The sequence below is a fragment of the Amblyomma americanum genome, chromosome 3 (assembly GCF_052857255.1).
Source record: "Amblyomma americanum isolate KBUSLIRL-KWMA chromosome 3, ASM5285725v1, whole genome shotgun sequence".
Lineage (NCBI taxonomy): Eukaryota > Metazoa > Arthropoda > Arachnida > Ixodida > Ixodidae > Amblyomma > Amblyomma americanum.
In genome coordinates this window covers 142,160,446-142,184,669 of record NC_135499.1, presented here as the reverse complement: position 1 = coordinate 142,184,669, position 24,224 = coordinate 142,160,446, and the positions used below count along the sequence as shown (strand labels likewise).

Sequence of the window (24,224 nt, the reverse complement as noted above, 5' to 3'; positions counted from 1 at the left end):
CAAATAGTGCCCACAGGGAGATTTGTAATTTCAAACGCAATCTGTAGCAACTGCGAAACAGCGTCCTTTCACAAAATATCTCTGACTGTTTCACAGAAGCCGAGCCACATTGTTTAATAAAAGAGGTACGGAATGCGGTTGTTTCGAGGATACAGCCGTGTGAGGGAATTGTTTTTATATGTGTAATTATTGGTCATTTTCTTTTTATAACAGAGGGGGCAGCAAGTCTGTGCAAGAAACAAAGACAACAGGTACCATGTCAGTGCTAGTCTTCCGATGCGGACTGTCTGCAGTGCTTCATAAGAGACCTGCGCTGCAAGAGGGGACAAGTCCTGCTGCAAATATTTTTATTGTCGAAAGCAAGAGCAGCAAGGTTCGAACCTGAAGATGTTTTGTTTCAAGACAACAGCTACGTGAAAAATGACTGCACCGCCCGGCCACATTCATGGCGCAGATCAGTTCGAAAACAGCACGCTGACATTTCTGATCAGCGCAAACGCCACTGACATTGTCGCCTCTAACGCCGAAGATATATTGGGCCCACGCTACCACAAACGAGCCCGCATCATCATTATCATCGTGATGATCGTCGCATCGGTCGTGGGAAACACAATCGTCTGCTGGAAGCTCGTCTTCAAGCGGCAGCACAGGCGAGTGTCCAAAGCCAGGGTGCTATTCCTCAACCTGGCCATCGCGGACCTTTTGGTGGCCTGCATCACAATGACGTCGCAGGTTGTGTGGGAAGTGATGGGCAGGCTGTGGATCGCAGGTGATGCCTTCTGCCGTCTGTTCAAGTTTTTGCAGACTTTCGCGCTCGTTTCGTCGACATACATGCTGGTGGTTATTGCGCTGGACAGGCACATCGCCGTTGCCACTCCGCTGGCGCCAAGCCCGGACCCTTGGCGCTTGGCTGCCTTCACTTGGCTAGCGTCCTGCCTGCCTTCGCTACCGAACGTCTACGTGTTCCACAGCGTAGAGGTGGCTCCAGGAAAGTGTTTCTGCGCGTCCATATTCTATGACCGCGGCATGCCGCTGTACCACCGTCAGGTGTATATGGGATTCGTGTTCCTCATGGTGTTCGTCGCACCGCTGGTGCTCCTGGTGACTTTTTACACGGGCATCCTGTGGGCCATGTGGAAGCACAGCGCCAAGAGTGGGAAAGTGGGCCAGCAGACAGCTTCTTCGCTTCCAAGAGCCAAGGTACGTATATTCCAAGAAATTGTTCAGATTTCCAGCTGTCGTGAAGCGTGCAACAGCAATTTTAAAACGAGGCACTTTATTATGAACATGAGTGCCGGATCACGTATCGCCAGCTAGATCAATCGAATAAACAGGCAGTCAGGCAGCTAGCCACTGGGTAGATCCCTGAGTCGCAAAAAAATTAGAACTGACTCGGGGGGGGGGGGGGGGGGGGGGGCAATTGATTCTGTGAACAGAATATCTTGGGTGTGATCAAATATCCTCAAGGTTACGCCCAAGCCTTGTATTTCCTCACGTGACGCTGCGTGCTAAAGCATGAAGGAATATTCTATGTTTGTTTCTATTGGTAATTTTAACTCAATACATTCCAACCAACAGACAAGGTAAAGAAAAATTGTATTCGCCTTTGTCTCACACCTTAATTATGTTCGTTTGAAAATTCTAAATCACGATCGTCAAAGACGTCGCGGCCGAGTTAGTGAGATTGTGAAACCACCACTGGTTTGCCTGAATTTTCAAGGACCAACTACATGTGATTCGGGGCCGCAAAGAAGGTAATAAATCTATCTGTTTAATACTGATTAAAATGCCTGAATTTTCGAACAAAGAAAAAAAAGAAACAGAAATGACCGTACTGTTTGCAACAGAGTGTTTAATAGTACTGTTAAACCATGATCATACAGTTTATACATGTCTTCTTAGCCCTAGCGAAAATCGGTCACGTGCATCCAGAGCTCATATAATCTCAACAGGCTAATCGAACGCTCTTAACCAGGTCAGTTCCGCAGCTTTGCTCGGGAAGCGGTGATTGCGGCATCTAGTGGCGCTGTAGTTGAGCTTTCTACATCGTCGGCCTGCGCACCTGTTTCGATCGCAATATATATATATATATATATATATATATATATATATATATATATATATATATATATATATATATATATATATATATATATATATATATATATATATATATATATATAGCAGACAAAGTTAAGGAAATGAGGGGCTCGTTTGATAAACTTATAAAGGTAGCCAACAGTCACCGAAACCAAAATGCATAGGCGAATGTTTTTTTTTTTTTATTTTTCTTTTCAATGTGTAGTGCTGATCAGTGGGATAATACTTCGATTAATCTATCGCTTAAAGAAAATTACTAATAAAGCAGCAGAAAAAACATCCATTCTGCCGGTGGGATCCGAACTCAGGACCTCCGAATATATATATATATATATATATATATATATATATATATATATATATATATGAAGGGAGCCAACAGAACAGTCACCGAAACCAAGGTGCATAGGGGAACGTTAATTTTTTTAATGTGTTATGCTTATCAGTGCGATAATAATACTTAGATTAATAAATCGCTTAAAGAAAATTACTTATAAAGCAGCAGAAAAAACAACCATGCCGCCGGTGGGATCCGAACCCACGTCCTCCGAATATCGCGTCCGGTGCTCTTACCAACTGAGCTACGGCGACGGCTGTCCAATCTGCTGCTCTCGTGGGTATTTATGTTTACTGGGTGTAAGAGAGCCTTGAGAGTGTTCACCAGCGCCACCCTCGACCATAGCGGCGGACGTAGCACGTCCTGTAATACCGCGAGCGTGACGTAGAACGTCATCTAACGGCGAGGGCGCAAACCGTGCGAGAGCCCTCTTATGCTACCTATGGCATCAAGACTGCCAGAACCGAGACCCTCGTTAAGCTATTAGCAGACAAGTTAAATGAAATGAGGGGCCCGTTTGACAAATTTATGAAGGGAGCCAACAGTCACCGAAACCAAGGTGCATAGGGGAACGTTAATTAATTTTTTTTTTGATGTGTTATGCTTATCAGTGGGATAATAATACTTAGAATAATAAATCGCTTAAAGAAAATTACTTATAAAGCAGCAGAAAAAACAACGATGCCGCCGGTGGGATCCGAACCCACGACCTCCGAATATCGCGTCCGGTGCTCTTACCAACTGAGCTACGGCGACGGCTGTCCAATCTGCTGCTCTCGTGGGTATTTATGTATTTAAGCGATTTATTAATCTAAGTATTATTACTCCACTGATAAGCATAACACATCAAAAAAAAAATTAACGTTCCCCTATGCACCTTGGTTTCGGTGACTGTTGGCTCCCTTCATAAATTTGTCAAACGGGCCCCTCATTTCATTTAACTTGTCTGCTAATAGCTTAACGAGGGTCTCGGTTCTGGCAGTCTTGATGCCATAGGTAGCATAAGAGGGCTCTCGCACGGTTTCCGCCCTCGCCGTTAGATGACGTTCTACGTCACGCTCGCGGTATTACAGGACGTGCTACGTCCGCCGCTATGGTCGAGGGTGGCGCTGGTGAACACTCTCAAGGCTCGCTTACACCCAGTAAACATAAATACCCACGAGAGCAGCACATTGGACAGCCGTCGCCGTAGCTCAGTTGGTAAGAGCACCGGGCGGGATATTCGGAGGACGTGGGTTCGGATCCCACCGGCGGCATGGTTGTTTTTTCTGCTGCTTTATAAGTAATTTTCTTTAAGCGATTTATTAATCTAAGTATTATTATCCCACTGATAAGCATAACACATTAAAAAAATTAACGTTCCCCTATGCACCTTGGTTTCGGTGACTGTTGGCTCCCTTCATAAATATATATATGTGTATATATATATATATATATATATATGAGCTGGGAGGACGGGAGCAGCGCCGAAAACAGTAAGATTGCAGCCAGTTCTCACACGAAATTCAAAGATCTTGCGTTCGGATCACAACGGCGACACGTGGGGTTATTTTCTTCTGGTTTTAATCACTTATCTTTAAGCCATCAAATAACTACCTTATTAAACTCCCAGTGATAAACACCACAAATTGAAGAAAAATAGCAACATTGCTCTAAGCTCCCTGGTGTCCGTGGCTGTTGGTTTCCTTCATATTTACGTCAAAACGAGCCCCTCACTTCCCTTCCCTTGCCTGCTCAACAGCTTGACGAGGCCCTCGATCCTGGCAGTCTTGATGCCACGGACAGCATGCGCTCGCACCGTTCGATGACGTCCCACATCACACTCGCGGTAAAAATTACAGGATTGAACTTAAGTCTGCTTAGGAGCTGAAATGCGAAAGCCTTTCATTTTCCTCTCTTTCTCCCTCCATTTCTCACATGTAATAGTTTTCATTGTTATTTTGATTTTATTTATTTGTATGTTATTATTTTCTTATTTAGTCTATTTTCTAATGATCGTTTTAGTTTTTATTCTTCTCTGTTTCTTTTTAAATATTTATTTCTTGTTTTTTTTATTCTCTTTTTGCGCTTTTTATTTTTGTCTCATTTCATTACATATATGTTGCTTGTGAATAGTTGCTTAATCGACTTTTATATGTTATTTCATTTACCATGAGCTTATGACTGACAGTTCGTGCGAACAACTTCTATCCACAATTTCCGTCTACAACTTGCGTCCGCGCAACTTATGAACCAAGAAAGGCTTACTCCTAAATACAGGGCGTATTACGTCCGCCGTTATGGACTAGGGTGGCGCTGGTGAACACTTGTAAGGATCAAGGATAAGGATTTTTTTAATTTGTGGTGTTCATCAATGCGATATTAATGGGGTAATTATTTTAAAGAAAATTTATTTGAAAGCAGAAGCAAAAACAACCACATTATACCACGACCTCCGAATTTCGTGTCTGGTGGTCTACCAAATGAGCTACGGCAACGGCTGTTCAATCATCTGCATTCGGGGGCATTTATGTGCAGTGTAACCGAACTTTGAGAGTGCTCGTCCATAGCGGCGGAAGAAGCACTTCCTGTATTACCGCGAGTGCCACGTAACAACGTGGCAACCATTAAAGCGCATATAGACTCTTGGAACGCTAAAAGGGCACCATAAAGCGCTTCTCTCTGTCAAACCGCTCGCTTATTCGCGCTGGAATTTGACGCAGTGATCAAATACGACAGTCCTGCGGTTTCAGTACAAATTTTGTATGACGTACTTTCCTGCGCTAATCAGAATGAATTATAAGTCCACGTCTTCTACAGCAATGCCGACCCCCTATAACAAGCAGCTGTCGCATAAGACGCGTTTTGATTTACAACAGTCTGTATATGAATCCCAGAGCGTGCATCGTTCGTTCCCGAGCAACGCGCAACATTTGAAACAAAGAACGCGCAAGGCACAAATTTGGTGTCTGCAAACCCAAACGTGCCGAGAAAGCGTTTGAAAAAAATGGGGGGAGGGGGGGGGGCAATCAGAAATACATAGAGGAGAGAGGAGGGAAAAAGAGAGCTGCCATCCGCGGAGCGTACGTAGAGATTTAATTTACCCGCATATGAGGAGAGTGCGCGGACACGGCTGCGTAATGATCAACGAAATAAAAAAAAACAAAGAAAAAGTTAGCGTCCGGGGTAAACAACACAGGGGAGAGCCAAAGCGTACCAGTGAGCGCTGCACTGCCTTTGGCCCTTCGCCCGGGCGGTCCCGCACCCCTCCAAGGCACACACATAAACGTTAACAAACTACACTGCTCCTACTCAGTGCCTGCTGCACGTGGCGTGCAGAACAGGTGAGGTCCACAGATGCTGACCAGATGGAGAGGTGAAGAAGTACAGTGTCCGAGCAAAAAAAAACAACAAAAAACAAGCGAACATGTTACTGGTAAAGTAGCTTATTTATCAATAACACCAGAAAACACTACAACTTACAGGCTTTAAAGCGCCCAAACATATTCAAGACAAGCACCAGCGTTACAAAGTGGCATCAAAATGTATGTCACACCATAGAACAGTGTTCAGTAACAACACAAGTTATAATAGCATAAATATAAATGAGAAGTGAGCATCAGGCAATGAGGTAGTTTTTAATAGCGACACAAACAGTTTAAATATTTTAGCTAACAATGAAAGCGATTAGAACGGATGGCGGATTTATAAAAATGTTATCACATCGTCACAATCATTAAAGCAGAATTTAGTCGCAATGGTAGTAAAGTTTACCAACGCTGTCATTAATTCCGGCAGACAAATCGTTAAATTTGTATTACTCGCAGGCTTCTCTGTCGTAATGGATCTGGAAGCAGGCCTGCAGTATAGTGGCCTTGAAACTGTCAAATGAATTGCCTTGCGTGTTTACGTATCTTGAAATTTAAGAGGCAGACCTGGCAGTAGTCGCATGTGTGCTCTGTAGGTGGGAATTTATTCTCAATCGAAAAAAAGTTTCAGTTTGCCCAATGTGCAGCGCTCAACACACGCCGCACTCTGAAGGCTAGACTACATTATTTGCGTCGCAGCTGAAACTTTCTTGAATTTTAAACGAGAAAGTGGAGGGGCAGTGCTTAAGTGCATGGATCATCGGACAAAGGTTACAGCAAAGCTCCTTGCACGGTGTACATCCTGATACTTCACCATTCCACACGATGGCAAGACGGGCGAGTTGGTGATACATACTTCTGGGAAAATAGCACAAAAGACTAGGACAGCAAGGAAAGAAAACAACAGGACAAGCGCTGGTCCTGCGAAGAGATGCGCTATTAATATTTTACAAAATGTATGGCAAGCCAATTTTAGAATTTGGATCTGCGTTGTTTTCAGGCTTGGCTACATGCCAACTTCGTCCTCTCGTTCTTTTCGAGACAGAAGCACTTCGGATGTGCCTCGGCCTCCCAAAATTTGGGGCTCTCAATGTGCTTTACCTTGAAGCTCGCAATCCCCCTTTCTTATCTCGACTTCAATTTTTAACTGTGCAGACTTACTTAAAAATCTACGAATCTCATTTCCGCCATTCACAAAGCATTTTCTGTTGCCAGCTGACCTCCTTTTTAGTGCCTTCTGGTCTCGTTTCCATACCCCACAGGTAGTGTTTGTGCGAAGATTACTTGAGCCTTTAGATGTGAAAATTTATGACATCTTTCCTGCGCTATGCAGAGGGCCCGCTATTCATATTGTTTTCGACGATATTTTTCCCCAAAATGCAAAACTTTTGCCACCCTTTATTCTAAATGGTCGACTAGAAGATCATCTAAGGACTCTACCTACAAATATTGCAATTGCAACCGACGCATCGCAGGGCAATGAAAAGGCAGGTGAGGGAATATTCTGTTCGCATTTAGACTGGTCCTTTTCACTGCGGCTTACAGATTTCACCCCTATTTTTCAAACAGAGTTTCTGGCAGTAGTACTTGCTCTACGCAAGCTAGACCCCTCTATTACCGCAGTGGCAGTAATTACCGATTCTTTATCTCTGTGTTCGTCCCTCGCCGCGCATGCTGACGGTCCCATTTTCAACACATTCTTGTCCCTGCTTCCTCCGCACTTGAGTTTTGTTCATTTAGTATCGGTTCCCGGTCACAGCAGTGTGACAGTTAATGAGATTTCTGATACACTCGCAAAGGCTTCCCTAAGCGGCCCCGTGTTGCCTATGATCCCGGCTACAGCCTATATTACAGCACCTAGGTTTCAGCGACGTGCGTTTTTAAGCACGCAAGACACAACACTTGTAACATCGGCGGATTATCAGCACCTCAGATATTCTTGGAACAGGCAAGTTTGTGGATCTCGGCAGCTTGAAGTATCTCTGACGAGACTGCGGGGCCGTATCCCTCCTCTAAATTTCAATTTACACAGGTCGGGTTTGGCGCTCTCTCCTTTTTGTGCATTTTGCCGCGAGCCTGAATGTATTTGCATTTTTTGCTCTATTGCCGCCGATACACCTCTGAGAAGAAGGTTGCTGGAGTAGCCCTTGCGGCCCCTTGGCCTTAGTTTAAGCAGCCCGCTCTTGCTATCATTTGGTGCCACCACGTTTGGGTTCAGCCACAGATATGTTTGTACCGCTGTTCTATATTTTCTGCTAGAATCTGACCGACTGCCATTCTAAGGTTTACGAAACATTCTTTTCTGTCAATTATTAAATTTTGGCTTATTAATTCTGTTTCAGACTCTCTTTATAATTATTATTATTATTATTATTATTATTATTATTATTATTATTATTATTATTATTATTATTATTATTATTATTATTATTATTATTATTATTATTATTATTATTAATTTTGAAATGAAAACTTTTATCCCTTTTCTGTTCATGAGGAAGAATCCTCCGGTGTTGCTTTCCCGCGTGTTTTTCATTGTTATTGCCGGAGTACAGGTGAATAGCCACCCGATTCTTGGCCGATCACCAAGTGTGGGTATGTGCCATCTGTTGATAGGCTAAGAACAACAACAACCAGCGCTGGTCCTGTTGCTTTCTCTCCTTGTTGTCCTCGTCTTTTGCGCTATTTTCCCAGAAGGACTTCACCATTGTTTAGTTTTGAGGAAGTTACTGCATGCTTGATGTTTCTTGCCTACCTCAATACAACGCAGGAAGGTTCTAGAAGTAGGTCCTTAATTTTGGAACTCTGCAGGAGAACGTTGTGATGATCTTTAAGAACATTAACATCCGCCACTGATGCCGAGTAGGTTCATACAGTATTAGCTTCGAGCTTTGAGCTTTTTGTAATACGACATCATGTTTAACAGATCGAATAATATAAAGTTGCAGGGGAGTGAAAGAAAGAAAAAGAAGAAGCTATTTTCTATGCTCTCAGTTCTCAAAAATGAAAATGCCTACCTCACACACATAGCGCAGTTTTACAGAACTAGAGGCTTTCAGGAGGAAAAATTTAGGTACCCGTTATTCAGAACGAAAGCCAGATTTTGCTGATCGTTATGCGCTGTTAAGCGCGAACTTCTGTGTGCTCTGCAGTCTATATTTTAAACTTGTTCAGCCCGGCACTGAACGACTTAAAACTAGTCGTAATGACGAAAAGTTTGGTTAGAATTTTTTCGTTCTTCTTCCCTTGGCTAGTTCGGTCAACCTGCTTCCGTTATTATTATTATTATTATTAATAATAATAATAATAATAATAACAATAATATTAATAATAATAATAATAATAATAATAATAATAATAATAATAATAATAATAATAATAATAATAATAATAATAATAATAATAATAATAATAATAATAATAATAATTGGTTTTGGGGCGAAAGGAAATGGCGCAGTATCTGTCTCATATATCGTTGGACACATGAACCGCGCCGCAGGGGAAGGGATAAAGGAGGGAGTGAAAGAAGAAAGGAAGGAAGGGGTGCCGTAGTGGAGGGCTCCGGAATAATTTCGACCACCTGGGGACCTTTAACGTACACTGACATCGCACAGCACACGGGCGCCTTAGCGTTTTTCCTCCATAAAAACGCAGCCGCCGCGGTCGTGTTCGAACCAGGGAAATCCGGATCAGTAGTCGAACGTCCTAATTCCGTTATTCGTCAAGTGACAGAAAACAGAGAAAAGAAAATTTTGTACTTTTGTACTTTTTATTTTGCTACGTCACGTGTCTTTACAAACCAATCTCATCTGTCAGAAAATGCAGTCATTTGATCGATGGCACTTCAAGCGCAGGAGCAAGAGGCCATGTAATTGTTTTTCTGCGTAAAAAGGTCGGGTCGTCATTGTTTCCAACGAGATGAAAATGAGAGAGAAGAAAACGTTTTATGCAGATTAAGCTTCGTTTCGAACTTCAACAGAGATGAAGGAAAGCATAAAACATTTTGATAGAATGGACGGAGGGTAGGTCAAGCATAAATCCTTTCAAGGCGAAAATAAATGTAAACAGGAAAGACATATGAGCGCAAAATTACGAACACGGAAATAGTCAGGGAACGCGACGAGCGCTGTAATTTCAACAAGCTCCATCGGACGAAGGTCGTTTATACATATAGCGTGTTCCACAATTAAACGCGGGCTGTGGAGTGCTTCTCTCAGCTAAACTGGTGAGCAATTCGAACTCAGATTTCGGACGGAAATAGCATTTGGTCGGCAGAGTTGTTTTATGCTACATTTGTTTTGTGTACTTGCTGCCTGAATCCATCAAAAAAGTCTGATATTTCCATCGTCTGCGTCGACGACGAAACAAAAATTCAGGGCGGCACTTTGTTGACCTTAAGTGCGGTGAGGCGAAAGCCTTTAACGTGGTGATTCTGCTTGTGTCACTGATGTGTGTTTAAGATGTTAATTAAGTACACAATTGTTTGTGAATCTTAAATGCTAGAGACACAGGAGGGCGTTTGGGAGGCATCCGTCTTATACGACGCCTTTCTGGACTCTCCCGCGTCCTAGACAAGGAGAACTAGATATGCATTGGCAGGAAGTAGCGTAGTCGTTAGCACGCTCGGCTGCGGAACGGAAGGATGGTGGTTTGAATCCCATCGTGCACAAAGATTTCTTTCTTATCGAGTTGAAGAGCGTAACGGACGGACGGACGCGAGCATCAGCCATTAAAGGCTTTCGCCTTAAAAGCCTGTATCACAGCGATTGCAAGGGTAGCGACATCTCGTCTGTTGGCCGTGGAGATTCCGCAAAAGCAGGGAAGGGGGGTTGTTCTGTGGGAGGTTTGAAGACGTTCTTTCACGAAAAACTTGAAATTTAGAAGAGTTTTCGCCAGAGTTTTTTTTGTGTTCTTAAGGCAGTTGAAAATGCGTGTTCAGGCCTCCCGGAAAAGAACCCCCCCTCCCTCCACCTTTTCTCTCGCCGAATCTCCACGGCCGGCAAACAAGATGTCGACACAGGTGCGATCGCTGAGATACCGGCTTGATTTCTTTCGTCGTCGCCACAGATGTTGCGAATATCGGTGTTTTTTGATCACTTTAGGCAAATACCCCAAACATCAACAACACCAGCCTGACTACACCCACTGCAGGGCAAAGGCCTCTCCCACGTATCTTCAATTAAACCTGTCCTTTGCCAGCTGCGCCCATCGTATGCAGGCAAGCTTTCTAATATCGTCTGCCCACCGAACTTTCTGCCGCCCCCTGCTACGCTTGCCTTCTCTTGTAATCCATTCCGTTACCCTTAAGGACCAGCGGTTATCGTGTCTTCGCTTACAAATGTAGTATAAAACAATTCTGCCAGCCAAATTCTATTTCTTTGCCACATTTGAGCTCGAACAACTCACCAGTTTACTTTACCCCTGTGGCAAGGCGCGGACCGCAAACACTGACGTGTTCCTATATATATTTACTATTAGCAGACAAGGTAAAGGAAATGAGGGGCTCGTTTGACAAACATATTATGGAAGCCAACAGTCACCGAGACCACGGTTCATAGGGGAATGTTTTTACTTTTTTTTGTAGTGCCAATCAATCGGTTTAAAGAAAATTACTTATAAAGCAGCAGAAAAAACAACCATGCCGCCGGTGGGATCCGAACCCGCGACCTCCGAATATCGCGTCCGGTGCTCTTACCAACTGAGCTACGGCGACGGCAATCCAATCTGCTGCTTTCGTGGGTATTTATGTTTACTGGGTGTAAGCGGACCTTGAGAGTTGTTATATATATATATATCAAGAAAAACCCACATTTCGTTGTGGCGAAGGACCATTGACTTGACGTATCACTAATGCAATCATCACCTCGTTTCTTGATATAAAAGGCTTCAACAAATTCATGTTCTGTTATCAGTTATGTCCCAGCCGCCGCGGTGGCTCAGTGGTAATGACAATCGGCTGCTGACCCGAAAGACGCGGGTTCAATCCCGCCAGCGGTGGTCAAATTTCGATGGAGGCGGAATTCTAGAGGTCCGTGTACTGTGCGATGTCAGTGCACGTTAAAGAACCCCAGGTGGCCAAAATTTTCGGAGCCCTTGACTACGGTGTCCCTCTTAGCCTGAGTCATTTTGGGGCGTTAAACCCTCTAAATCAAATCAAAGTTATGTCACGACTTTTCATTAATACTTTACAATCCAATAGGCGAAGCTCGCAGCGACACGGTTATTCACCGAGCAGGCTTGGATGTATATCTATAAACACGTGATTACTTGAGGTCCACGCATTGATGCATGGCTAAAGAAGCGGATGTATGAACGTTGCTTGTCCAATAAAAACTTGTTGAAAGTGCAGCGCTCGTCCCGTTTTCTCACTACGTCCGTGTTCGTAACTGTGGGCTCCTATGTCTTTCCTGAATATTCACAAACACGCCCTGCCACGAGTACTACTGAATAGTTACAATCTCGCGTTGCCACTGCTAACTTCATACGCAACACATAGGACACAAGAAAGAAAGGTAAGTGCAAAGGCACATGAATCCTAGCACTTAGCAACAATAATTAAAAAAATTACACAGGATTAATAGAATGGATAGAAAAAAAATAGGCGCGGTGTAGAGACTGCTTTGACATTTCGTATATTTTTTTATTTACTTCAGTCAAAGCTTGTGTGGTTTCTTTTTTCTTAGTCGAACAATTCCTCGTTATTTCACCCATGGTCCCAAGCGTTGTAAAGCGAGCAGCAGCCATTGTGCCGTGGGCATTCCGTTTCATCGCTGCTCAGGCTGGACACGCGCTCATCCGATCTCCCTTGTTATCGGATGCTACACATTGCTCCAGACTATCCATCATACTTCGAGCGGCACCCTCTTTGTAGCATCTCGTTTCAAGGCGCACCGAAGTTTCTGCACTGAATACAGAGACCGGCTGATAGCGGTGGAGTCAGGGATTCCATATTCTTAGCTTAGGGAAAAAAAGTTCGAGGGAAGAACAGTGTAGGCTGATTCATCTTCCTGCCTTGGAAACTAAGTGCGAGAAAGAAGGATTGTGCGCTTTGTAGCCTGCCGATCGCATTCCAGCGGAGTTCGCTAAGGCGTCGTTTGTGTACAGCGCCTGCCTCCTCCTCGGAATGCCGCTCCCCCCTCCCACCCCCCTCCTCACTCCCGCCAACTCTCCAAAGAAACCTGGAAACCCGCCTTGTCCAAGACGGACCTGTCGCTGTGCTAGATTTTCAGCACCATTTCATGCAGTAGCAGCTTATTTCCATATATTATTTTTTGGTGTCTTTCTTCTCCTTTTCTCTCTTGCCGCTGCTGGCCGAGAAATGCCCTGAATAGCGGCCTTTCATGTCCGGTCAGCCCTCGGAAAGAAGCTTTCTTTGTATGTGAAAACTCCGACTAGATTAAAGGGCCCGCTTTCTAAAGAAGTTTCGGTGCTATTCAGTGTATAGTCGATTCAAGATGACATTTCAGAAATAAAACAAACGTGCATTCACACAACCCGACAAGCAGAAGTCAAGTTCCTTCTGAGCTCGTAATTTTTTCTAACTGGTCCTGTTTAGAGGGCTAGACAAACTGAACAGTGCAAAAGCTGAATACTTTCAAGTGTTCTAGAACAAAGTTTTCCGGGTGCAGAAAGCCTGCCAAAGGTTTTCTACAAGCATAGGGAAGGTGATAAGCGAGCATAAAGGCAATGAATGCAGAATACAATTTTTTTAGAATAAAGTACGCATACTTGAGTTTTATTGACTTTCAAAGCTCATTCTCCAGAGGAATCATCATGGTGCTTGATATTAGGCTCATAAACATACCAACTCCGTTTTTTTTCCCATGTCATTGGCTTGGTAGCCAGTACGTTCATCTGCTGACAGCGTAAACTACCAACAGCGTGCTGAAAAGTATGACACGTGCTAAAACAAGTGTATCAAAAATGCATGCAGTGTTCTGTTCCCTTGTTCTTACGTCTTACCGAGACCTCTGCCAGCAGAAATTGAGAAGGAAACTACTCCATAGAACTAACATGGCATTGAATTATGAAAGGTGTGTTGGTGTTTAATACGCCCTATGCTGAGGTTACTAGCTCCATACGAATTGCTTGCAGTGAAGAGTGAAGAAAAAATGCTGCCCCTAAATTTGACGTTTTGGTTGCTTTAAATTATACTTTTTCTATTAACTCCGAAACATCTGCAGCGCTGAAGTCTTTACAAACATGAGAAAGAAGAGCGGTCAGTAAACTTTCCTCACTTCATTTCACCGTCACGAAGTCAAAGCAGGCGAAGAAATGCCGCAGTCTCGTTTAGTTTAACATGTGGCTTCTTACTTTCTTTAATGGAATGTGGTGAATATAAGTCAGCTCGTGTCGTTAGAGGAATATTCTCAGTGAGTGCTCCGAGGCCGTGCATAAGTTGTAATGAACTTCGAAGCGTTCCAGTATTGCACGTGGGAAACTAAACTCGATGGGGCCCTCGAAGCCAGTACTGTTCCCAAGCTAAATCGTGTCCTGCAAGGTTACACGTATGTAGCCTGTTGCATAATCATAGCAGACATGCTTTCTAAACATTAACGCTAAATAAAAGTATTTTGCGAGGAATTTTCTTATCTGTACACAAGCCACTTTAGAGTTTGCTTATAAGGTGGTTGCTCTCGATGCCAAATGCATTTCTGTACGGGATGAGCGACAAGCTTAGTGTTACATTTAATGGCAGACACACATGAATTCTTAAAGAAAAAAGTATTTTTGGGAGTGAAAGCATGAATAAGCATTGCAAAAGGATGACTAACGGGGGAGTTGCACTGGTTCACCATGGAAAAACTTGTAGAGCTAGGCTTTCCTGCTTAGCAGATTAATAAGTGATAGCTTTTTTAGCCTTCATTTAGCCACTTTACTTATTCCAACCCTTCAAGCCTTTTCATTCTCTCTGCCTTTCATATCACAATTTTCATTTTACTCCTGCTTATTAACATGAACCAAAATATTTCCATGTCTATATTTCGTCATCTGCAAGTCACGGCTATTGATTTGAATCAAGTTCAATTTAAATAACTGGGTATGATAAATTATTTTACCAAGAAATTATGGCCCCATGGCTGACACTACAGATTCTACGGTGGAATGCGGGACTTTGCCTCTAAACCAAAGCTATATAAACTTTCGGTGTTTAGAAAACATCGCGTACAAACAATTGGGGGGGGGGGGGGGGGGGCATAGAAGGAACAATCTCAGCTTTGTGCTTGTCAGTCCCTGCATCTGTTCCCTTTCTGTGCGCTGTTTCCTTTCATCATGAATAGGCAGGTTACGCGTATGCACAAAGGCTTTAGTGATGTAATTATCGGGATAGCTTCACTCCCTTTGATTCTTTGCTATTGCGTTAAAAGGTGAAAGGCACCCTTTTTGTGAGGGCAACAGGGGCATTGATTTTTCTCCTTCTGACCAATGCACACACGTAGTCATAAATGGTAGTGCGTTAAAAAGTTCAGCGAGACTTGTAATCTCATAACGTAATCAAAGCCAGAATAAGGTGAGCCGGAATTTATCCAACTTTCGTTTTTGCTATATTTAGATGGAATATATAGAGCTCTTAAAAAACTCTACAGGGGTGCTGTATTATGCGAAAGAAGAATCGTTTACATCTGCCGCCATCAAGCTGTGTCTATTTCAGAAGAGAATGAAATACTACTTGTGGGACAACCGCGAAAGTGATTAAAAGCAGCACTCACTGAAAAATACTTTATAAAAGGTCAAACTAAAGCCTACAAGTATACCACCGCCAGGATGGCCATGGACAAATGTCGGCAAGGGCTGCCGATGCCGAACGCAGCCCCTAGTGGGAAGGAGGGGGTTAGAATGATTAAGGGAATCGTAGAATTACGGGGCCCGAGGAAAGCATGTGTTCAACATTTTCACATCAAGAGGGACAGTCGAAACAGAAGGCTTCAGAGCAATAATGGCAGAAATAATGGCAGAAGATGCACCGTAGGGGTAATGGTGTTCAGATAAATAGCCTGGAGGGTGAGCACATGTGTCGTTTGCTCCGTCTGCGCTTCGTCTGCACTTGGTCTGTGCCACATAGCTATGTAGAGCTGAGCTTGCTCCAGAACCAGTATCTTCGCTGAATGGGGCTCTCATATCAAAACACTGAAAATTGCCTTTGCATTCTGCGGTGAAGCTGAACAACGTGATGGTTTCTCGTGGATTTAATCGCTTGTGCTTGCGTTGCCTTTTGCGCAGGTAAAGACGCTGAAAATGACAGCGGTGGTGTTCGGAGCTTTCCTGGTGACCAACGTGCCCTACATGGTCCAGGAGGTGATCCTGGCATTCGGCAACCCTGGTGTCCTCAATGCCAACGTGGTGGCGCTGTCCGGTGTGATATCGGCCTCCAATAGCGCCATCAACCCGTACATCTTCCTGTACTTTCAGAAGGCACGTCGTGGAGCAAGGCGAAGCGCACTCGGCACGCTCCTGAAAAGAGTGCCATGCCTGCGGCGATGGTTCGTTCGCACCAGTCCGACCAGCCACAAGATGGCGACCCTGACGGTGACCTACTCTGGCCGCCACTCTAGGACAGTGACCACAGCCAATTGTGAATTGATATCGGAGAGAACTTAGTTCTTGTGGACGCTCGCTTTCGAATTGTGATAATGTCTCCTACAGGACACGTTTTGTACAGTCGGCGTAGCCCCAAGCCTGCCGTACATGTGTTTGATTCAGCCTAAAGAAACTGTGTCGCACCTGCGTTTTATATTTCTTTCATGGATTTTTGTCAGTGATTTCTCCGCGTTGTTCGTGAATTACGTCGTGCGTGAAGAGAAGATAGGTCCTGTGTCTGGAATGTGTTGCAGGGGCGTGACCGAAAAGGATGAACGTCGACTTCTGTGAAAGAAAAATGGAACAATGGCCTGACAAAAGTGCCGGACTTTATCGTTGGACCAGTGTCACTTTAAACCAGGAACTATGGCTCATCTTAGCCTAAAAAGACAACAAGAATTGGTTCGTGGTTTGGAACGAGGGATTATCGTGCAAACTCTGTGACTGCATATAGATTTCTATCGAACACGAACTGGCAAGTGTTCATGGCCGCTGCACATTCCGCTTTTCAAGTGTCCATTCTTGTTCCCGTAGAATCATCGACATCAGCCTGTCTCGCCCACTGCAGGGCAAAGGCCTCTCCCATATTTCTCCAGTAAACCCTGTTCTTTGCCAACTCCGGCCAACGTATCCCCGCAAACTTTTTATCTCACCTGCCCACCTAACTTTTTTGCGCCCCCTGCTACGCTTGCATTCTCTTTTAATCGACCCTGTTACCCTTAAGGACCAGCGGTTATCTTGCCTTCGCATTACATGCCTTGCCCAAGCCCATTCCTTCCTTTGATTTCGACTAGTGTGTCATGAACCCGCGTTTTTCCCTCACCCACTCTGCCCATAGAATGTGAGTTGACAACTTATCGTGTTGACGTCAAGGGAAAGCGAGGTTCGGTTGATGTTGTATCATAGAAGATAAGGAAAAAGTTACATATACAAACCAGAGTGAAATTAAGTACAAATCGCTCGTTGTTTAGAGTAGTGTGCAAGCGCTCAAAACAAGTGTGTGATGACAATTTCACCTGTGGTTGGTGGCTAAGCGTCTCAGTGCGCGCTGACCATGGACTCGGTGCTATTCCTCTGAAGAAGGATGTGTGCGCAGCGCAACAGAGAACAAGTAGTACTACTTACAGTGAACCAATGTTGTGTTTTCAGAAAGCCGGTAAGAATGCGGTTACTGATTTTGATATTTTTGTTTTTAGAAAATCACTCAGTTCCGTGAATGGTTTCAACGATAGTGTCAGCTGTTGTGACTGCCTCCGTTTAGTGGACTTCTCAGAAGCAGCTAATATCTGTGATGCGTCCCTGCTCTCATCGACGTGAAAACTGGCCTGCTCAACAGTTATCCGTGCTGCTGAGAGATATCTTGATGTTTTGTGGTTCAGCGTTGCGCCTAGATGTGTTTGTTCATGCGTCAGGTCGATCTTTGTATTCCTTCCCTGATGACATCAATAGTTTCATAGCCGGCTGCCCTGTACTCTGCATAACATTTTAGGCTACAGTGCTCATGTCGAACTTGGCAGATAATTGTTGAATTGTTGACTGAAGAATAACCTTTAGTGCAGACGTTGGTTCACAGTCTTGATAAACAGCTTAACAGCTGTCAACCATGAGATACAAAAACAAGTGAAGTCGCTGTCATAGATCTTATTTCCTATGTTCCATGTTTATGCGCTGTTACTCCATCAGTCAACGGCGTTGCTTCTCTCTAAAATCTTATCCTGCGGCTCTCAAGAGGGAGAGATGACGTCATCTTTATTCAGTAGTTCATTAAAACTTATATTGTCGAACGTAAGCATGAAGATAATGAAAGCAATGTTGCTAATGCGGAATAATCATTCATGAAGATTAAAACTAAAAATAATCAAAATTCTTCGGTTTCTTTTGCTGCCCTCATGTTGATGTGCCGTCAGGTGTAAAATTGAAAGGAATGCGTTGGACGCCGCAGCCTGCACTTTCGCCTAGCTTATGAGGACGGTACGCCCATAGGTATGCGCATGTTTGTGCGCGCATTTTCATTCATGTGCTGCGTCGATGTGTGTGCGAATGCGCAAGTTGTTGTGTAGTTCTGTTCTCTATTGGGTCTGCGTTCTTCCTGCTCATGTACAATTCTTTTCATCCCGCGCATCCGCAACTGGTCCTTCTCATCAGATACTGGAGCATTATTCGTGTAAGTTCCGCATGCTCCTGGCATATTATTGCGATTACAAAAGCACACCAAGTAACCAGATAAATGCCAAACTGTATGCGGGAGCCCGCATAAAGTTTGCCGTTTGTCTGGTTCCTTTGTGTGCAGATGTAATCGCAGTAATGTGCCAGGAGCATCCGGAACTTACACGATTAATGCTTCAGTATTTGATGAGGAGCACCAGCTGCAGAGACGTGTCCTGATGATTTCCCTCTTTGGTCAGTGTTGGAACTTCGTGCGTGGACACCGCCGCTGCTTTCACTGAAATTCCAGAACATGATTCAATAATTCTTCATTTTTTGCCAGAAAAAATGTTGTATTCAATTGAACTGGACGTCTGACTTTCACATTGGCACGGCGTATATAGTTAGAAATCGTGGCGCATGTGGATGTCGAGATGTTGAAGTGTGAGAGGCATTTTATGCAAATTGTATCGGCGGTTGGTCCGCATGCGTCTCGAAGTAGAAAAAAGAGAATGCTTCTTCTACATGCCCTCAGAATGATGTCAATGTCATCCAAGAACTTCAAGGGTAGCTTTACTGTCGTGCATCCCACTCAGTTAATGAGCGCTCACGAAGCACAATATGAACGACGATGACCTGTGTCTTATCTGGCCTTCATAGATTTTGCACCCCGGTTTCACGATAATCGTGAAAACACGGACGCACTATAAAAAATGCTGAACATCACACACAACGGCATGGTTCAAGCAGAGAGGTGAAAGGACACGATAGATCTTGCGCAGCCATGCCAGCGTGTTCAAAGTAAGTAATCGTTTTTTCGGCAAGGTTTGCTGATTGCGTTTTAATGTGTTGTATTTTTTCTTTGGGGGGGGGGGGGGAGGGGGTTAAGGGGTGGCCGTGGTGCCTATAATACAATTCTTCTGAGGAATGAGGGAATGTATTATTGTGGTTGTTGTTGTTGTTGTTGGCCTCAACACGGACTAGAAGACGACGAAGTAGGCAGTGGTGCGGCACGGAGCACTCGCGCCAGGCCACCAGCCACAACCAGCCTTCAAATCAGGCCATCACCATCTCTCATGTTCCGATTTCATCGCTTGCCGTCACGCAACATTTGGTGTGAGGTGCGGAGTACCGCCATCATCCCGGTTCCATAGCTTCGGAGCCCACTGTCCGCCAAGGTCTTCTGTGGTGTGCCCGTGGTTTCGCACCTCCAGGTTGCCCCAGCCTTCCACATATGACCAGACGCTTCCGCTCTCCTCCGCCCCGCTCTCAGCCCCTACCAAAAGAGATGCCGATATTACTACGACTCCACTGGTCCTAGACCGACGCCATTGACCTCAGACTCCAATGTCCGCCCGTGCCCACACATGAGGACACAGCACTCCCGCCTCTGCCGTTGGCTGCATTCGTAGGCCTCGGCTTTAGCTCCAGGAGACTGGTGGTTCTACAGTCTTCGTGGACCCTGCTTCATCCGACAAGCCCTTCATTTTCTTCTCGTCTGTATTCCACCATTCTGTCACGCCCATCGTCACGTACTGCGTTTCATCGATAACCCGCCGCTCGAGGCTCAGTGGTTATGACTCTCGGCTGCTGACCCGAAAGACGCGGGTTCGATCCCTTCCGTGGCGGCTGAATTTCGATAGAGGCGAAATTCTAGAGGCCCGTGTACTGTCCGATGTCAGTGCACGTTAAAGAGGCCCAGGTGGTCGAAATTTCCGGAGCCCAGCCCTTCACTGCGGCGTCCCTCATAGCCTGAGTCGCTTTGGGACTTTAAGCCCCCACAACGCCTAACGCGTTTCATCAATGGCGCACTTGTAGTTCGCGCGATCGGGACGACCGCTCGGTAGCCCCGGGTTGTGTCAAAGACTAGAAGACGAAGAAGTGGGCAGTGCATGGGGCTGCAGGGAGCGCTCGCGCCAGCCCCGCATTCTTCATCAAGCACTAAATCATGCCATCACGAACTGCCATGTCATTTCGAGTTCACCGGCTTGCCGTTACTTAGCAATATTTTAAGCGGAACGAAACAAGTTCCTGCAGCAGAGTGTTTTACCCTAAACTTTGTCATTTTTTGTGCTCTGCGGCCACGACAAAAATCGCTTCACACTCGACCTGCACAAAATTTCGCTCGGTTTTAAAGCAAAGCCCGTTCAGAAATTAAATGATTTTCTTGGTCAAGGATGTCGCTTTTTATCTGGATGTCAGTTATATGGCACTCCACTTTGTTGGAATACCTTTTCTAGGGCCTCCTTTGGAAAAAAGAATAATGCTTGTTTCAACTGAACGAAATAACCTGAACTGACTACTTTTTATTGAAGTGCGGAACAATTAGCATTGGTCGCCATTCTCACGCGTTCGCCGCTTTTCGTCGCCGCGTGCTTCGAGTATCCCAGCAGTTCTCTACGTTGAAATTTAAATACTTTGCAGGGGGCAATGTTTCTGGTGTTGGCTCCAAATAGGGTCCCAGTAGCGTGTAGCTCACCACTCTATCTCGTTAGCGCTTCAATTTATGGTTTGGGTTGGTTAGGCATGGTTTATGGGGTTTAACGTCCCAAAGTGACTCAGGCTACGTGGGACGACTTAACAGAAATTCCGGAAAATTTCGGCCACCTCGGATCCTTTAACGCGCCCTTACATCGCACACTACACGGGCCTCTAGAATTTCACCTCAATCGAAATTCGACCGGCGGGGCCGGGATTGAACCCACGTCTTTCGGGTCAGCATCCAAGCACTATAATCACAGAGTCACTGCGGCGGCGCTCCAGTGTTTGAGAGTAGCAAAGCATGCCCTCTGTTAACTTTTACTTTTGTAACTATCCGTGTGTCATCGTACACGTGTCTGGAATTTTTTTACAGTAATATTGTAATACTGTAATGCCGCAGTAGGGAAAGTCCTGTTAACTATTACACTGCATTCGGCTGAAAAGATTTCTCAAGGACCGCTAGCAACACTTAGTGAAAAGGAGAAAGCGTCATGTAAGTGATAAGGGATTAAAGAAATATTGTAGAGCAAAATTTTTAATTAAACCTCCCTGCTTTTGCCCTGTCTGTGCGGCTCGAATTGCCGCATACAATGCAGACATTCGGTTAATTCTCACTGAATAAGGCAAGTGCTGCTCCCAAGGTGTACTAAAACAGAACGTACCACTAAGTGACATTTCTGTACAAAAAAAAAATGGAAGGGCACTTAAGGTCCGCCTTAAGGGCATGACGCGATAGCGTAATGTGCTAATCCCATGTATGCCGAAGGTCATTCTCTACATTCATAGATCCCTAAGAGTCCTTATACCCCTCCTGGCGCAGTGGTGCAGCGGTTAAGTGATACGCCACTGCCCTGCGATGGAAGGCGCTCCGAGCGGTCTGCCTTGTGCGGCCGAGGTTGCTCATCCCAAGCGACCAATCATTAATTTGACTACCATCTGTAGCGGTGGGCGGTTTGCTCACTATCTGGTGGTCAGGTATTGATGAAGCCGCAATTTCACATGGCCGAAGTGGCTCACCTACCTCCTACGTTGCTCTGCGGGCACCCCCTGAGAGAGTCATGCTCGTGATTTTAAAGCGAAAGCTTTAGTAGGCTAGCGGCGCCGATTTCGCTGTGTCTGGACGATTGACCTCGATCAGGAGGAGCGGAGGCGCGTATGTAACCACTTGACGTACCACGTGACTCGCAGTAGCTGCAGCCGCGTGCTCCGCCGTCGCCGCGGCCACTGGGCGCTGCCTATCCAGTGTCTGGCTATGGACGAAGCAAGTCAGCCGGAGCCGACATGATGGAGAGTAGGTACTCGCAGACGTCGGGCCGAGTCCGATCATCTCGTCGACATTGCCAGCCGTGGGAGCGATTTAGCAATCTATAGAGAGCGCGAACGCTCTAAACAGGCTGCCGCAACCGATGAGGAGCGGGAACTTCGCCTGGCTCAACCGCGAGCGAAAGTTGCCTAAATAAAGAAGACAGCAACAAGCCTTGGAAGCAGGCGCGTGATTATGCATTGCATAACCAGGGTTATCTGAGCTAAGCCGGGGCCATTTTCACGTCCAACGCGGACACTGACAACACCAACATCGAATTTTGTGGACAACGAGGCCCTTAAAGCTCTCGCTTTAAAATTCGAGCGTCAATGAGCCAGAGCGTGACCTGCAAAAACTCCGTGAAGATCGCTGTAAACGCTACCGCATGCAGCAACTACACGAACGACCCTAGCTAGTTCTGCACCCGCGAAGCGGAGAGCAAGGTTCCGCGACGAGGAGATCCTGATTTGCTAGCTGACGATGCCGAGAAGATGAGACAACGTTGCCAGGATCAAGAAGTGCGCACCGCGCAGCCGAAGCTGGGGATCTTTAACGTGCACTGACATCGCACAGCACACGGACGCTAAGGCGCCCTTGTGCTGTGCGATGTCAGTGCACGTTAAAGATCCCCAGATGGTCGAAATTACTCTGGAGCCCTCCACTTCTTCTTCTTCTTCACCCCAGGTATATGGCACATAACCACGCGGGGGGATTGGCCAAGGTGTAGTAGAATAAACAAAGAAGTTTCCATGGAAGATGACGACAAAAGTGTAGCACCAATCGTGAATTTTGAAAAATCAATGAATAAAAACAACAGAACAATATTGACAGTCAAACAACAGACAACATTTTGGTGAAAAGAGAAGAGCTCGTAGAACTTTAAAAGAATTAGCACATCAACCTACCAGTTGCAATTATGTAATCGTGGAGAAACCCACAAATAGAACCCAATGCAAATCCCTTGGCGTTTGCACCAAACGATAATAATACTGGCAAAGATAAAGGGAGCCCTAACCTGGAGAGAGGGACCTCCAGGTAAATCTTTCTCTGAAGTGCGAACCTTGGGCAGTAGAGGAGAAAATGGTCTAAATATTCAACTTTCACACATGCGTCACATAGGTTCGTCGGTGTCAACCCACACCTGCATAGATATAAATTCAAACTTGGAATCCTGCACAGCAACCGCGTCATTGTTACCTCACACAGCTTGGATTTACACGAACGGACGTTCCAATTATATGCTAAGTGCTGATAGTCCGTGGTATTTAGTAAGGGATCTCGTAACCTGGCTGATATATGTAGGAACCGCTGAAACCTGGAAATCGCCAGCAGGCTGAAATTCGGGACGGGATGTGTCACTGACCCGTCAAGAGCCGACCTTGCTAATTAATCAGCCAACTCATTTGAATGAATACTAGCATGGCCAGGGACCCAGACAAAACGGACCACCTTCAAATTGCTTGGGACAAAAAATCGCCGGATACGGCGCAAAAAATCTTCTTGTGAAGTGTCAAGGGAGACTAACACCGACAAACAATCAGCGAGAATAATAACATGAGGCACATGGCATGGAATTTTGTGAAGGGCCATTTCAAGAGCCAAAATTCAGCAAGGAATATAGGAATATAATCTGGGATACGGACAGAATAGCTCCATGCCAAATCCTGCGAAAAGATGCCAACTGCAGCTTTTTGCCAGTTGACGGAGGCATCGGTAGCAAGCACCGTATGATGGGGGTATTCTGCTATGTGATCCGAGAGAATACTGTTTAAAATGTTTGCGGGCATGTGTTTCGCATGAGATGGGAAGATGTGGTCGAAATGGAATTCCACTGCTGCCGGCGTGTCATCAATCCACTGCAAAGAACTGAGATCAACACCAATCGGTGTTAAAATTTTCTGCGTTAACATAATTTGTGCATTTGATACCGTGG

At 45.1% G+C, this 24,224-nt stretch overlaps 1 protein-coding gene and 1 non-coding gene across 2 annotated transcripts; both read left to right on the top strand.

Annotated features, from left to right (window-relative positions):
• Positions 1 to 232: 232 nt before the first annotated feature.
• Positions 233 to 18,167, top strand: LOC144123366 (putative G-protein coupled receptor 150). The gene is made up of 2 exons (XM_077656209.1): positions 233 to 1,200; positions 16,006 to 18,167. The coding sequence occupies exons 1-2, from the start codon at positions 421 to 423 to the stop codon at positions 16,381 to 16,383; spliced, it is 1,158 nt and encodes a 385-aa protein (XP_077512335.1). The 5' UTR covers positions 233 to 420; the 3' UTR covers positions 16,384 to 18,167.
• TRNAS-GGA (transfer RNA serine (anticodon GGA)) lies at positions 3,620 to 3,693 on the top strand. The gene has a single exon. It is a non-coding gene; the product is annotated as a tRNA-Ser (tRNA).
• Positions 18,168 to 24,224: the final 6,057 nt, after the last annotated feature.

Bases quoted from the DNA above. Each gene is read 5' to 3' on its own strand.
- LOC144123366 (XM_077656209.1), top strand. From the start codon at position 421: ATGACTGCACCGCCCGGCCACATTCATGGCGCAGATCAGTTCGAAAAC. The intron at 1,201-16,005 runs GTACGTATATTC...CCTTTTGCGCAG, and splicing joins CTTCGCTTCCAAGAGCCAAG to GTAAAGACGCTGAAAATGAC.